General features: G+C 46.7%; 1 protein-coding gene across 1 annotated transcript in view; it reads left to right on the top strand.

Moving 5' to 3' along the window:
- Positions 1 to 9,910, top strand: part of LOC115587240 (C-Jun-amino-terminal kinase-interacting protein 1-like) — a 31,540-nt gene extending 21,630 nt beyond the window's left edge. The window contains exons 9-12 of the mRNA XM_030426951.1: positions 2,805 to 2,915; positions 8,178 to 8,248; positions 8,429 to 8,527; positions 9,574 to 9,910. Of these exons, the coding sequence (XP_030282811.1) occupies positions 2,805 to 2,915; positions 8,178 to 8,248; positions 8,429 to 8,527; positions 9,574 to 9,646 (354 nt within the window). The 3' untranslated portion in view covers positions 9,647 to 9,910. The remainder of the gene's footprint in view (positions 1 to 2,804; positions 2,916 to 8,177; positions 8,249 to 8,428; positions 8,528 to 9,573) is intronic.
- Positions 9,911 to 14,687: the final 4,777 nt, after the last annotated feature.

The raw sequence follows: 14,687 nt of genomic DNA, 5'->3' as shown, positions 1-14,687 counted from the left end.
AGTTTGTACAGAGATCTGTTCTATCTTTTCACTTCATGCTTTGCTTTTACTTCACATAAGATAGATGTATTGATTCTGGTGGTGAAATTCACTCATATAACACAAACAAGTGTTCTGAATTCTCACTAGGGGAATAATTAACCTCTTACATAACCCTGAAAAACACACAATAGCTGCACATTTGTGTAGCATCAATATTAGGGGTGTTAACATATAAATTAGGTTTTTGTTTTTTATAAATTGCAGTCAGTAAACCATATTCTTTCCAGTTACTCGGATTTGGTAAATTTAGTTGAAGTCAGTTGAAAGAAATCAGTGGAAGACAATAGCCGCAGATATCTACAGAAACGCAACGCTGCAGTAATTGATTCTTTTCTCAATTAATTGATTTGTTTTAGTCAGAAAAAAAGGGACAATTTTTGTCAGTCCAGAAATGTTCTCTTTTTTCCACATCCCCAAAATATCCAGTTTACTTTCATAGAGAAAATATTCACATTTAAGAAGTTGGAATTAGACAGATTTGCCTTTTAGGGCTTAAAAAAAAATCACTCAAACTAATGAAAAAAAATATGAGTTTTGATCCAAAAAGTTAACGACAATTAATCCAATGATAGATTTTTCTTTGCAGCACTACAGAAACACAACACATGTGCTTCTGTTGCTTACGTGTACTAGTGCAGTGCCCGTAAGAAAAGTGTATTCCTATAGAAAAGTGGGAGGTTAAGCAGCTTTTTCATGGATGGCCAAATGAGGCTGTGTTTGAAGGTGGGACGTCAGGGATATTTAGGTTTGTTGTGAAATCCAATATTCCAGGGTATAATTAGCCGTTTTTGATTATTTTTGATTTTGCCATTATATTTCACCTTAAAAGCTATTTACTTGGTGTCATTATTTTCAGCACAACCTCACATGTGTGACTGTACAGTTCTTTTTTCATTTTGACATACTGTATTGACACAATGGACCTAAAATCACAAAAAAAACATAAAATCAGAGTAGAAAAAGTTTTTTACTGTGAAAACCACAAATATGTTTAACAAACCATTTTTTTTTTTACTTATAATGCAAATATAAATTGTTGTTTGCTAAATTTGTGCATACATTTAAACAATTTACAAAGTTATATGTAACTATTTACATTTAAATGCAGGCAATGCTCAGGTCTGCCTGAGCTCCTTCCAGCTGAATGAAGAGCTGCACTGCCTGCTCCACATTCAGCTTCTCCTCATTCTGACTCATTAAACAAAAAACCGACTCCACTACACACTAAACACACTACACCAAACACTACATAACACACTAACTACACACTCCAAACACGCTAAATGTCACTAATCTCTCAACTCTCAATATCGCTGTCTACACACCGACCGTCGTTGCATGTCAATCATCCGCCTAGGTCCCTCCCACAACTTCCTGTTCCTCAACAACCAAACTTGCTGCTTGGACACTTTCGTGACAAAAGCCCGTTTTTACCTCTTCTTCCTGCACCAGACACAAAGCAAACGTGATGGCAATGTTCACGAAAAAGCGTGGCGGACATTATTTACCCTAGGTTCGGTTTTGGACGTGCCGATGCGTCCGGTCCGTCGCCTCGGGAGGTGGGCCGTGTAGCTAGTAGCTAGCGGCTAGCGGCTAGCAGCTAGCTAGCGGCTAGCTACACACGAACATCCACAGATTCCGATTCCACTTTGTTGTCCGCGCGTCTCCGGATCTCTTCAGACCCGAACAGACTCGGTCCGGACTCGTTTAATCTCATTAATCCACAGCAGTCAGTTTAGATGCACAGAACAGAACGGACCGAACCGCTGGCAAAATCCCGGTCCAGCTCGTGCCGCTGCAGGTATAAATCCGCTTGTTTCTTCAGGTCTGTCGTGGGCTAGAACTCTGCAGTGATTGGCTCTGGTGCGCACGTGGCCACGGTGTGCAGTGATTGGCTCTGGTGCGCACGTGACTGTGGTGGCTCTGGTGGACAATGCTCGGCGGAATTTGTAAAGCATTTATGAAATAATTTATTCACGGTATCATTGCAGTCCAAACAAATGCTTAGATGCACACCACTGAACCACGCAGCAGCCATGTTGAAAGTCTCGGGTCAGTGTGATCCTGATCCACAGAGATATTTGACTAACAGACACACACACACACACACACACACACACACACACAGACAGACAGAGATTCCTTGTATTTATAGATAGATTAACAAAGGTGAATTATGATAACATTCACTGAACAAAGCTGTCTGATTTCTGACTGTCTTAAAGCAACGTTATGTGGGAATTGGTGTTTTGTGCGAATTGGTGGCCCCGCATTTTGTAAGTGTAACACCACTGTAATAAGAAAGAAATAAAGAAATAATTATTTTGAATACTGATTATACGTTTCAGTAATTTTTCAAGCAAAAATGTTCAACTTTTATTGGTTCCAGCTCCTTTCTTTCTTTTTTAGTTTTTTATCTACTCTCTTCACGAGGAATCTCTGCACTGCCGACTGAAATATGATAAATACAAGAAAATATTTTAAACATGAACACAAATAAAGATACACATAATTACAACTGTAGATTACAAAGTGTATTGTAAGTACAATAATCTACTTTCAGTGGTTTTAAATGAGGATTCTAAATCTGTTTTGTCGTAACTGTTTTTACCATTCTTGATTTAAACTAGAACTGTGCCACTAGTGCAACAGTATAAATGGCTTCCGGGAGAGACTGTCTGAAGATGTGCAGCCTAACACTACATCCTAGTGCTGTTAGTGTAAACTCTGGAGTAATGTTTCCTGATTATTTGTGTTAACAGGTGGCATATAACAGGCGGTTAGCCAGTCATCCTCCCTCACCTTGTGTGCTGGAGGTCAGTTTGAAGGGTGTGAAGATCAGCGTGCAGGACCAGTGTCACTCTGTTCACAGGGTACGTGCACTTCTTTATCTATATATTGAAAGTTACGTATGTAACTACGGTTCTATGAATCCTGGATGACCGCCAGAGGCGGTGCTTCAGCACTGAATGTCTCCATCTCGCGCATGCGCAGGTCGAGTGTTTATACCAACAAAGTCACCTGTGACCCCTGATGATACCGGCAAGCCTATATCTTCCGGTGACATCAGAGGATCTGTTCCTGCAGAATCTTCTCGCGAAACCACAAGGATTCTGAGTGACAGAACGCTCTGGCGGTCATCCAGGATTCATAGAACCGTAGTTACATATGTAACTTTCGTTCTATTCCATCCTTACTGACCGCCAGAGGCGGTGCTTCAGCACTGGATGACCCATAACAACAAGGTCACAAGGAATGCCAATACATACCTCAGTGAGATGAAGCAGTAGAGGTGGGCAGCAGGGCCACACCCAGTGGGTGGGGAGTGGCCACATTCACCCGATAGAATCTGGAGAAGGTAGTTGGTGATGCCCACGATGCCGCATCACAGATGTCCCCCAGGGGCACACCACGCAGAGCCGCCCATGATGTAGAGACAGCCCTAGTAGAGTGGCGCCTCACCCCGGATGGCAGGGGGCGACCACTGTGTTCATACGCCTGGGTGATGACATCCACAATCCAATGCGACAGACGCTGCTTGGAGAGAGCACAGCCTTTCTTAGGACCACCATAACAGACGAACAGCTGTTCTGACCGTCTCGTGCTTGCGGTCAAATTTATATAGACTCTTAAGGCCCGCACAGGGCACAGCAGTCCTAACCTTTCCTCCCCTGCGGGGGGAATAAACTGTGCCAGGTGGATAGGTCGGTTAAGGTTCGACGATGAGAGAACCTTAGGAAGAAAAGCTGTATTCGGCCATAGAGTGACCCCTGAGCCATCTGAGTTCCACCTCAGACATGAGTCACTCACAGAGAGAGCATGTAGCTCCCCAACACGCTTTGCTGAAGTGATGGCAAGCAGAAAGGCAGTCTTAGCAGACACCCATTTCGATCCCATGCTGGAATTCTCTGTGCCTTTGGGGGTTGTAACCTCAAGGCTCCCTTTAGGAAAAGGGACACAAGTCTGTGGCACCCCACGGTGTTGTCGTCAACTTGAGCGTGTCGAGAGGAGATGGCTGCCACATACACCCTCAGAGTAGCAGGGGACCGTCCGCCATTCAGGAGTGACTGTAGGAACTCCAGAATTTTTGGGATTGCACAGTGCACAGGGATGCCAGACCGGGCCCCCTAACTAAGACAGGAGATCCATCCTGTGGGGGAGACGCCATGGTGAGCCGCGGCACAGCCTGTGCAGCAGAGGAAACCATGTCCTCCCTGGCCAGAAGGGGGCTACCAATAGCAGCCTGTGGCCCTGCTGGAGGACTCTCTGCAGTATTTGAGGAATCAGAGGCATCGGGGGAAAGGCATAGAGAAGACCCTCTGGCCAATCGTGGGCGAGAGCATCCTGGCCCAGAGGGCTGGCCTCCTCTGTCAAGGAGAACCGGAGGGGACAATGGGTCGACTCTTCTGTGGCAAAGAGATTCACCTCTGCCCTGCCGAAGACGTCCCAGATATTGAGCACCACCTCTGGGTGAAGCCGCCATTCCCCCGGTGGAGGCTTGCAACGTGATAGGAAGTCTGCGGCCTGGTTCCGTTCCCCAGGCAAATACATCGCCCTTATGGTGGCTAGGCGGGGGGCCGCCCACAACAGGAGGTCCCGGGACACCTGCAATAGCCGTGCAGATCTGGTTCCCCCTTGGTGGTTTATGTGAGAGACGGTTGAGACGTTGTCCGACCGTACTAGCACATGCCTCCCTCTCAGGAACGGGAGAAAAAGCTGCAGTGCCATGTGCACTGCCCGTAGCTCCAGCACATTGATATGGTCCGAGCGGCCCTGTGCAGGCCACAGGCCTTGAGCTGTCCAGTTCTGCCACACAGCACCCCACCCTGAGAGGGATGCATCTGTTGTGACGGTCTCCCGACGGGATGCAATGGAGCCCATGGGCATGCCCTGAAGGAGAAATGATCTCTCCCACCAAGGGGTCAGAGCAAGGAGGCAACGCCGTGACACCTTGAGTTTCCTGTGCCAGTGCCGCCTGGCATCCAAGTGGAAGCTGTTCAGCCACCTCTGAAGGGGACGTAGTGACAGCAACACTAAGGGAACCACAGTGGCAGCAGCCGTCAGCTTGCCTAAGAGGCGCATATACTGGACATAGCGCAAGCAGCGGCCCTCCTGAAAGAGGAGAAGGAGGCGGAGGATGTCGTCCACGCGCCGAGGTGATGGACAGGCCCTCATGGCAACAGCATCCAGAGTCACCCCCAGAAAGAGTGCACTCTGTGAGGAGACCAAGCAGCTCTTTTGGAAATTCGCTCTGAGGCCGAGCTGGGCCACATGTGAGAGGAGAATCGCTGTGTCCCGGGTCACCTGAGACCGGGATGGTGCCCAGACCAGCCAGTCGCCCAGATACTGCAGGATCTTCATGCCCCGCGACTGCAGGGGTGAGAGGGCTTGCCGCCACACACCTGGTGAACACCCGTGGAGAAAGGGAGAGGCCAAACGGGAGAACCCTGAACTGAAAATGGCGGCCCTGAAAGGCAAACCCCAGAAATTTTCTGTGGTGTGGTGCAATGGGGACATGAAAGTACGCATCCTTCAGGTCTACTGAGGTAAACCATTCCCCTCTGGCAACAGTACGCAGAACCTCTGCAGTACTGAGCATGTGAAACTTCAGGACTTTCAGGAACCGGTTGAGTCCCCTCAAGTCGAGGATAGGGCGGAGTCCGCCGTCTTTATTTTCGACAAGAAAGTAAGTCGAATAGAACCCCCCGGGTGACAGGGGGCCTACTGGCTCGATGGCACCCTTGTTCAGCAGGGCGGACAACTCCTGGTTGAGGGTATGGGCTTTTGCCGGGTCGCGTATGATGGTCATCTTGACCCGGCTGAAGGCAGGGGGCCGGCGTCGGAGCTGAAGTTTGCACCCGTGGGTTAAGGTGGAAATCACCCAAGGGTCCTTGGTGGAAGCAGCCCAGTAGCTGAGCTGCTGCTGGGAAAAACAGCCGACGACCGGCCCCGGACTCTCAGCGCCTGGTCCCCCGGCCTCTAGAGGCCCCGGGGGGACGACGGGCAGCGTCGAAGTTCTGAGGTTGTCTAGAGGGCAGTCATTCGGGGGCTCGAAAGCCCTGAGGACATCATTGAGCCGACTGTTGAACCGGTCGCTGAGACCTAGGGTAGCCACTGGGGGGAGTCTGTGGCTGAGAGCGGCGCCTGGGGGGAGCTGAAGAACCCCCAGGTCTGCTGGGAGGAGGCATGCTCCTGTGAAGCCCAGAGAGCTGCTGCCGAGTCTGCCCGGCCTGGATGAGAGTGAGAGGCGACTGTGCCAGCCACACCTGGCAGCGAGCCTGGACAAGTGTGGACATCAGGCGCCCCAGTTCTCTGGACATCAGAGCAAATGCCTGCAGAGATGCGTCACTGAAGCTGTGGACGGAAGCGTCCAGCGTAGCCTCCTGCAGGGATGCTGAGAGAGCGAGCATCAGATGCGAGAGGGAATTGCCAATGCGTCCCATGCGTGCTGCTGCGTCATAGGCCTTAGAGAGCAGGTCATCCGTGGCCCGACACTGGGGGCGTGGACACCTGGCATCCGTTCTCAGAGCCTCATCGGGCGAAACAATCAGAGCCGCTATAGCCGGCTCAACCGCTGGCAAATGGGCCAAGCCGAACTTGGCTGCATCCTGCATGGCTGCCAGGGTCCGGCCATCTGATGTTGCCTGAGAGAGGGCTCTAGTATCTCTCCAGCATGCGTGCAACTCCCTCAGATATTCTTCTGACGGAGGCACAGTAAAGGTGGCAGGGGCTGGACCATGCCTGAAGAAAGCACTGGCGGGAGCCGGCTGAGCCTGCGGAACATCCAACTGCAGACGGGCCAGGGCCATACAAATGATGGCATCCATGGAGTTATTCTCGGACCCAGCACTGAAACTGCAGGCTGAGGAACGGGAGCTCGCCCCGGAGGTGTGGGAGGCAGCGTCCTGGGGGACCACATCCGCCCCGTAGTCAGCGAACTCAGTGGCCCGAAGCAGCCACGGAGAGAACATCCTCCTCTGGTTCAAACATGGCGGCAGGGGGAGCAGGAGCACCCACATCCACTGCACCAGTCCCAGACTGGATGGCTAGGAAGAGGGACTTCATTTGATTTAGCTCCTCAGTCAACTGGTCCACCCTGGAGGCCAGTTTAGACTCCTTGACCCTCTTCCCAGAGGAGGCGCCCGCAGCCTCTGCAGCCCGACGTTTAGGTCGGCTAGGCAGTGCTGGAGGCAATCGCTGGGCAGGGGTCAAGTGGTCCGGCTCCGGAGCATGGCCCAGCAGGTGTTCAGCCTCAGCCAGTCTAGCAACCCGCACTGCCCGGGGCATGAAGCTACAGTTCATGCACAGGTCCTCTGAAAGCCCCTCCCTCAGGTGATCGAGGCCAAGGCACGGAGGTCACCTATCATGACTATCTTCAGACTGCAGAGCGGCCAGACAGGCCGAGCAGGAGTGGTCACCAAGCATGGTGACAACTGGTTCAAATACAAGCAAACTGAGAAAGACAATAGATGGACAATAGATACTCAAAGGAAACGTAACACTACGCCTGGTATACTCAGCCAGTTGGAGAGACGAACCGATGGTGATCCGAAGGGGTGTCTGCGGCAAACCGCAACAAAACTCCCGTCTCAGCTCATCGCAGCCCTTGGAGGGCGAGCAGCTCGCAGCTCCGACAGTTTGTCGCAAGGCTACCAGCGACGAAGCAGCAGTAAGTACGTGTTTAGTTCAGCTAGAGCTCACTGGCGTACGTCTATCTGTGAAGCGAGAAGATGAAAAGGAACAGATCCTCTGATGTCACCGGAAGATATAGGCTTGCCGGTATCATCAGGGGTCACAGGTGACTTTGTTGGTATAAACACTCGACCTGTGCATGCTCGAGTTGGAGACATTCAGTGCTGAAGCACCGCCTCTGGCGGTCAGTAAGGATGAAATAGAACACCTACCTACCTTATTGAGTGTCACACCTAATGGAAAACCTGCAGCTGGAAAAAGCTACTTTGCTGTAGTAGTTAGGCGTATAGCGCTCTACAGTGGAAATCAGCAGTAACTACAGGTAAGGGGAACTGTGCCAACTTGGATATATATCCCAGGTGTTTCTTTCAGGTTTAGCCCTACATTGGAGCCTCACACACAACTAGACAAACGTTACCTCTTTGTCTCTTTGTCTCTCTCAGGGGGACCAGTGTTTCCATTTCTTCCAGCTGAAGAACATCTCATTCTGTGGGTGTCATCCAAAATACAGCAAGTGAGTGGGACACACACACACATACACACACACATATCATGTATTACAAAAAATTCAATTGAATGTTTTCAGCACAGTCTGTTCATGGCATTTAATTCAACAGACAATTAAGGAGATTTCTATGAGCTACAGCAGGTTATTTACAAGTAAAGCCGAACTGCATGTTTTATTGCATTTCAGGTATTTTGGTTTCATCACCAAACATCCTGACCAGCAGCGCTTCGCCTGTCATGTGATGATGTCAGAGACAACATTACATCCTTTGGCTGAGTCTGTAGGGTAAGAAACAATACATTGTTTACTATTAATATTTTATCTGATTATATCTCTGAATGTTTTTGACTTGCATTTGTCAATGCACATAATAGCTGTTACACGTAGATCCACAGAAGTGTTAACACTGACAGCATATTAACTGTATGTCAGCGAAAGCACAGCATAGATTTTGACCTCCAATGATGAAGGCCAAAATCTCAGGTACAGATATCTCTGAGAGGAGTCCCGAAAAAAAGGAAGGTTTCAAGGACTTAACAAGTAGTTTTTATGGAATTATTTCCTTCAGACTACAAAAAAAAGGTAAAAAGGGGACAGAGGGTGCCTGGTGGGTCTGACATGCCAGTGCCTGTGAAGCAATCAAATACAATTCAGAAAGTCCAGTTTGAGTCACAGATTTGTCTACAGTGGCCCCGAAAGCTCAACACAAACACAGAAACACACTGCGAACACACAAAAAGAAAACAAAAGTGTTTTAAGAGGATACTTTTCTGGACACAGCCTGGACACACTTGTTCCCAGTTTGTGACTCAAGTTATTGAAGTCGTGTCTATGTATCAGCTGCTTATGTACCTGACTGTCAGAAGCAAGAGAAAGCTTTGCAAAGCAGTGAAACCTGGCAGTACAATCCCAGGCTACAAATGAAGTCAGCTGCCTTATCACCACTGTATAGCAGTCCAACACCTGGCAGTAACTTATTACACTGCAAATTGATACGCTGAGTTGGGCGTCATGCAGATGAAAATGCAACTACATTTAGCAGACGCTTTTCTCCAGTGCAACTTACAGTAATTCATACTGCATTCATACACTGATGGCAGTGGCTGCTTATGCAAGGTGCCAACCTGCACATAAGGAGCAGTTTGGGGTTCAGTATATTGCCCAAGGACACTTCGACATGAAGACCAGGAGAATCGATCCAGCGAACTTCTGATAACAAGATGCTGGCTCTATCCCTAAGTCCCAGCTGCCCACAACTCAACACATGTGTGCTGTCATCTGTTCTGTTTTTGTGATGGTCTGTTTTTCTTCTCTTCTCTGGTGTCCAACAGGAGAGCATTCCAGCAGTATTACAAGGAAAACATTGGCTACTCGTGCCCCACTGAAGACATCTTCATTGAATAACATGTGTCCTCCATCCACACTTTGTACTGAATACTCACTATGTGATTGTAAGCCTGGTCTTACACCACAGACTGGACCACAGATATATTGTTTCCAGAGTATTTGCATGGTAGATTTCTTTTCTTACCTCCATCCAGTGATACAGTGAGCTTTTCCATCTCTTGGCCATGTCTCGGTATAAATACCTCTATGGATGGACAGGATCACATGAGGTGTTCCATACAGTAAGAACGAATGCAACATAAAGTTACCCAAACACAAATATCTGATATTGATATAATTTATGGGCTAACAGGACTTAAATCTAACTACATGCAAATATTTGCTCTGAACTATATGGTCAGCCTTCAGGACTGGAGTTAATTTAGTGACAGAATGTTTACACGGTATCATCAATTTGTGAACTTGCAGCGACAAGGTGTACCAACACCTGTCCTAAACACAAGTGGACAGCTCTGAGTCTGTCAGTTCACACCTGACATTAACATGCATCTGAGTGACCACTTCTGATTGGACCTCACTCCCTCGTACGCGAATAAAATATTGTCATAAATGTTGGCAAGTAAGACACTCTTTAGACAGAGACAGACAGACTGGTACAACCACGCTGCGACAAGCTGACACTTTTTAAAAGGAAAGTTGCTTAAAGGTCCCATATCATAAAAAACATGTTTTCTCTGGTCTCTACATATATAAGCAGGTCCTCCCTTAGCCTGCCAACTCCCAGAATGAGGAAAACAAGCGAGTCCTGCATGGTCTCTGCAGCCCACCCACTGGTAACACGGCGCTCCTACAGGCTGTTCAGATTCTGCTCCTTTCTTTACGTAATGAAAAGAGTCTTTATCATAGTCCGACCTCCACTGTGCGGTGATAGATATCTGAGGAGGGGGGCGTTCATCCCCGAGGTGAAGTTCGGTGTGTCCAGCGGAGAGACAGCAGTGTTTCGCAACGTCGTCGCTTAGAGTTAGACACGCAATTGCTCTGTTGTTGGTTATAATAATCAACATCAGTACCTATATTCTGTCCCAGCTACAGAACATCAGAAGAGACCGTGGTTGTGTTTAATTTTTAATGACAATGTGCCGGCTGCGGTTCATGTTAGCTTGTATGTGTGTGCTAACCACTTCATGTTGGACTGCTTCAGTAACGAGGGTCAGTACAAAGCTGGCTTTGCCTCGACACTGACCCACGTAAAAGGATCAGTCTCAACAATACCGGACCCAGCAACTGCACCCGAGCCACCAATAAGTGTCACCACAGTTTGATAGTATTTACAGTTGCCAACGAGTATGATGAAGTCAGCTGGAAACTGGCTAACTAGTTAGCTCCACTTCGGTCCGCTATCCAATGGCGTTTGAAGCGAGTTTAATGTTAATAATATTACGATGGAGCTTGGTTGTCACAGTAGAAAGTCTGGAAACATGTGCAGACTGGAGAAAGAGATGATTCGAACAGTGTATAATAGTTTGGAGACTGTGTTGGAGACAAACACAGCTTTCGCTAGCTGCTAGCCATTAGCTACATGGCAGTAACTGTAACAACACATACACACAAACTAACATTATTCAGCCACACTAACCATTCTGAAACGTCCTGCTGCAGCCGCAAAGTCTGTACTACTTTTGGAGCCTCTCCTTCTGGGTCTGATTTGGGTCAAACTGGTTCGGTTGAACGAAAAAATCTCTGCGAGCCATAGCGCATGCTACTGTTAGCATAAGGGGCTTCCGCTCCCTGAGAATGACGTAACAGGCGTTAGTAGGCGTTGACAGACGGAGCTCATTAGCATTTAAAGGTGCAGGCAAAGAAACAGAGCGCTCTGAATAGAGTTCAGCAGAGCGACTTTGAGACAGCTGGAATGCAGGACCATGGATGTGCTTGGGGTCATTCATATCGAATACAGAGTTGTTGGACCCCTGACAGCTGTGTGAAATTGATGAAAAACTATAATATGGGACGTTGAGGAGGACTTGACAGACAGTGGGTTCACAAACAGCTTCAGTCTTCTTCTTCTTCTTCTTCTTCACACCTGTACTCACAGCTGTCCACTTGTGATACGATCACTAAGACTACTGATAAAACCAGGTCTGAATAGGACTTTAATGTTTGTTCACTTCCAGTTCCAGTCCAAATAAGTCAACTACAAGGAAAACATATTAGTTTTTTTTATAAGTCTTGTAGCTGAGTAGGCATTGAGCTTGATCTTCAGTGCCATTTTTTACACCAGTTTCAGGTGAGACAAGCATTTAATTTTTACAGATATCACTGAATGCATTGGCCTAGAATCCAGCTCAGGTCAGCTGCTTGGGAGGCAGATATACTAACCATAAACATGCACTTTAAGAATCTGACTGTATGTGTATGAAAAGGAGGTAAATCTTCTGTCCTTAAATTAACTTCATAGTTGACTCTACTCTAAAGAAGGCCAGCAAAATGCACTGCTTTGAAGGAATATACAATGAACAAATGGACCTGCTTGTTTCTTTGCACAGATGAGGATTGATGTTTCCAAAGTATAAATCTATATCTTATAACCCCCAGACTTGACAATCTACTGTTGAAAACCTTTGAAGTTGCTGTTAAGGTGCCTAATTTCTCTTTCTGCTGCTTGATGTTCATTTTCTTCCAAATGTGGTTTCAGCTACATTCTCTGGTTGAGCAATGACATGATTCCTTTAACTTTGTCTGAAAACAAGGCCCAAATGACGCTGTGCAATTTAGTATGTGTGCAACAGATCAGACTGGTGGGATGGTGGATCACTGTGCAGTCCATGTCTGTCCGCATCACTATCAGCTCTCACCTCTTTTGCATTGCCTGCTCAAATCTAGGATCACTGGGGTCAAGTCAACGTCAAAATACTTGTCATCAGACTTACAGATTGTTTCCAGTTTTTTTAGCTTGGGTATGTTTATAAGTAAATACAGAACTTGGCCGCTGAATAGTGATCAGACTCACAATCTTACTTATTGTTGTTCTTTCTGTACAGTTTCTCCTTGTTGGCATTAGAAGATAAACTCCAGACTGGTGAATCAACATTTTATTGAAGTCAATGGAGAAAGAAGTCAGTGAGCCTTTAGGTTCATTCGTTGCTTCTTCCTCTGATGAAGGGGATGCTGTAGCAGCTATGCTAACCTCTGGAGGAGCTGCCATTGTTATTTTCAAACCAACAGCTTCTTTCGCTGGTCATCACACCTAAACTACGCCTGTAACAACTAGTAGTTCCTCTTTGGACACTGATTAAACCACTGTGTTCTGTCCCAAGCACATAGCTTGAACATAGAACAATAATAAAACTAGCTATCAAATAGAAAATGTGGTGTTTGTTCAAGTCCAGTGGGAGCTGCTCACCTGGCACATATGAAGAAAAGTTTACCAGATTTACTTCCTGGTTATGCACAAGGAACTTAAAGTGAAACTCTCGCCAAAAAGCAACCAAGGCTTTATTTGTGATTGAATATGAGTCAAACCTTCGTGTAAATGCATAATTACGACGAAAGAGGCACAAGATTTACCGTTGTTTCGTTTTCGGGCAAGCTAATTTTCAATGGAGTGCAGGGGCACTCTGACGCTAGCATCAAAATCGCTATTTTTAAAAAACTGAGACGGCTCGATACAACATGAAACTTTGCTCGTAGTATCACCAGGGTCTCTACACATGTACACAAGCATTAAAAACATTGTTTGTGTATGCAGAGTAAAAAGAGGGTTTTTGAACTACTCACCCTTGGAGCTGGATCTCCGGTGCCCCGCCGTTATGGCAGACAAAAAGTGTCGATCCCTGAGTACGACCTAACAGGTAGGAGAGTAACGGTGGACCTCCTGCCTGTTAGGTCGCACTCGGGGATTGACACTTTTTGTCTGCCATGATGACGGCGCGCCGGAGGTGCTACTGCCAACGTGAGCTGTCCAAAAACCTTCTTTTTAGTAAACTCTGCGTAGGGTCAGATTGCCCCTGCACCCCATTGAAAATTAGCTTGCCCGAAAACGAAACTACGGTAAATCTTAAAAGCGCCTCTTTCGTCGTAATTATGCATTTACACGAGGGTTTGACGCATATTCAATGACAAATAAAGCCTTTGTTGCTTTTTGGCGAGAGTTTCACTTAACCGAACCCAAAGAACACACTTTAGAGTGGTGATTTACCACAGAGTGTCTTTCCCCAAATGATTAGGGGTGATAATATTATATAATAACATGCAATTTTGCTGATGAGACTGCAGTCACACTGCAAAAAGGAGCCTCACTCAAATAAAATGGAAGGATAATAAAAACTGTCAATAGAAACTCAGGTGTTAACCTCCTCTCTGAAGTGTGTTCTTTCATTTTCTGGAGGCATTTCTTCCATTTATGTGTGTTTCTCCCATTGACTTCAATACAGCTTTCACCACAGCCCACTAATGTGATTTAGTGACCTTATGACTTCTTTCTTTTTTAGGCTCCTTGGTTATGCAGAGTTGTGTAGTTATGCAGAGTTTCTCACACTGGCTCCACCAATAGGTTTCTGCTCTGCACATAGAGTTAATACTGTGAACACATCACAGATTTTTGGATTACTTTTCTCAGTTTTAAAAGAAATCAAACCTCCATTGATCAAAAATGTATAATAAAAAGAATCATAATTGAACTGTTTGCTGTTCAAGGTGTGGTGTCAACTGTTATACAGACGTCTCTTTCATGATAGAGAACTAGGGCTCCAGGGGAATTTTTCACACCTATTCCATAATAGGCCCCTAGGCTAAATTGTTGGCAAGGCTGTATGATGCTACCATATCCAGGCCTACATAGCAGCCATAAGTTTGAAGCATGGCAAGATGGATTTGTGAGCTCAAAAATTAGAGATCTCACTAATCCAGCTGCCTCACACTGTTAGGAGACCAAACCAGAGCGACAATAACGGTATTCTTTTCATATTTATCAGATCATATGAAACAAATTCTAATGTCGCTGGCTCTGCGTCTTTTGGATGGGTAAAGAAACAACTTGCAAACGGCAGTCGCTGCTTTTATATTGTGGAATTGTTGTGTTTCTTTTCGTTGTGTCAGC

This window comes from Sparus aurata, chromosome 8 (assembly GCF_900880675.1).
Source record: "Sparus aurata chromosome 8, fSpaAur1.1, whole genome shotgun sequence".
NCBI lineage: Eukaryota > Metazoa > Chordata > Actinopteri > Spariformes > Sparidae > Sparus > Sparus aurata.
This window is presented reverse-complemented; position numbering and strand designations above follow the sequence as displayed.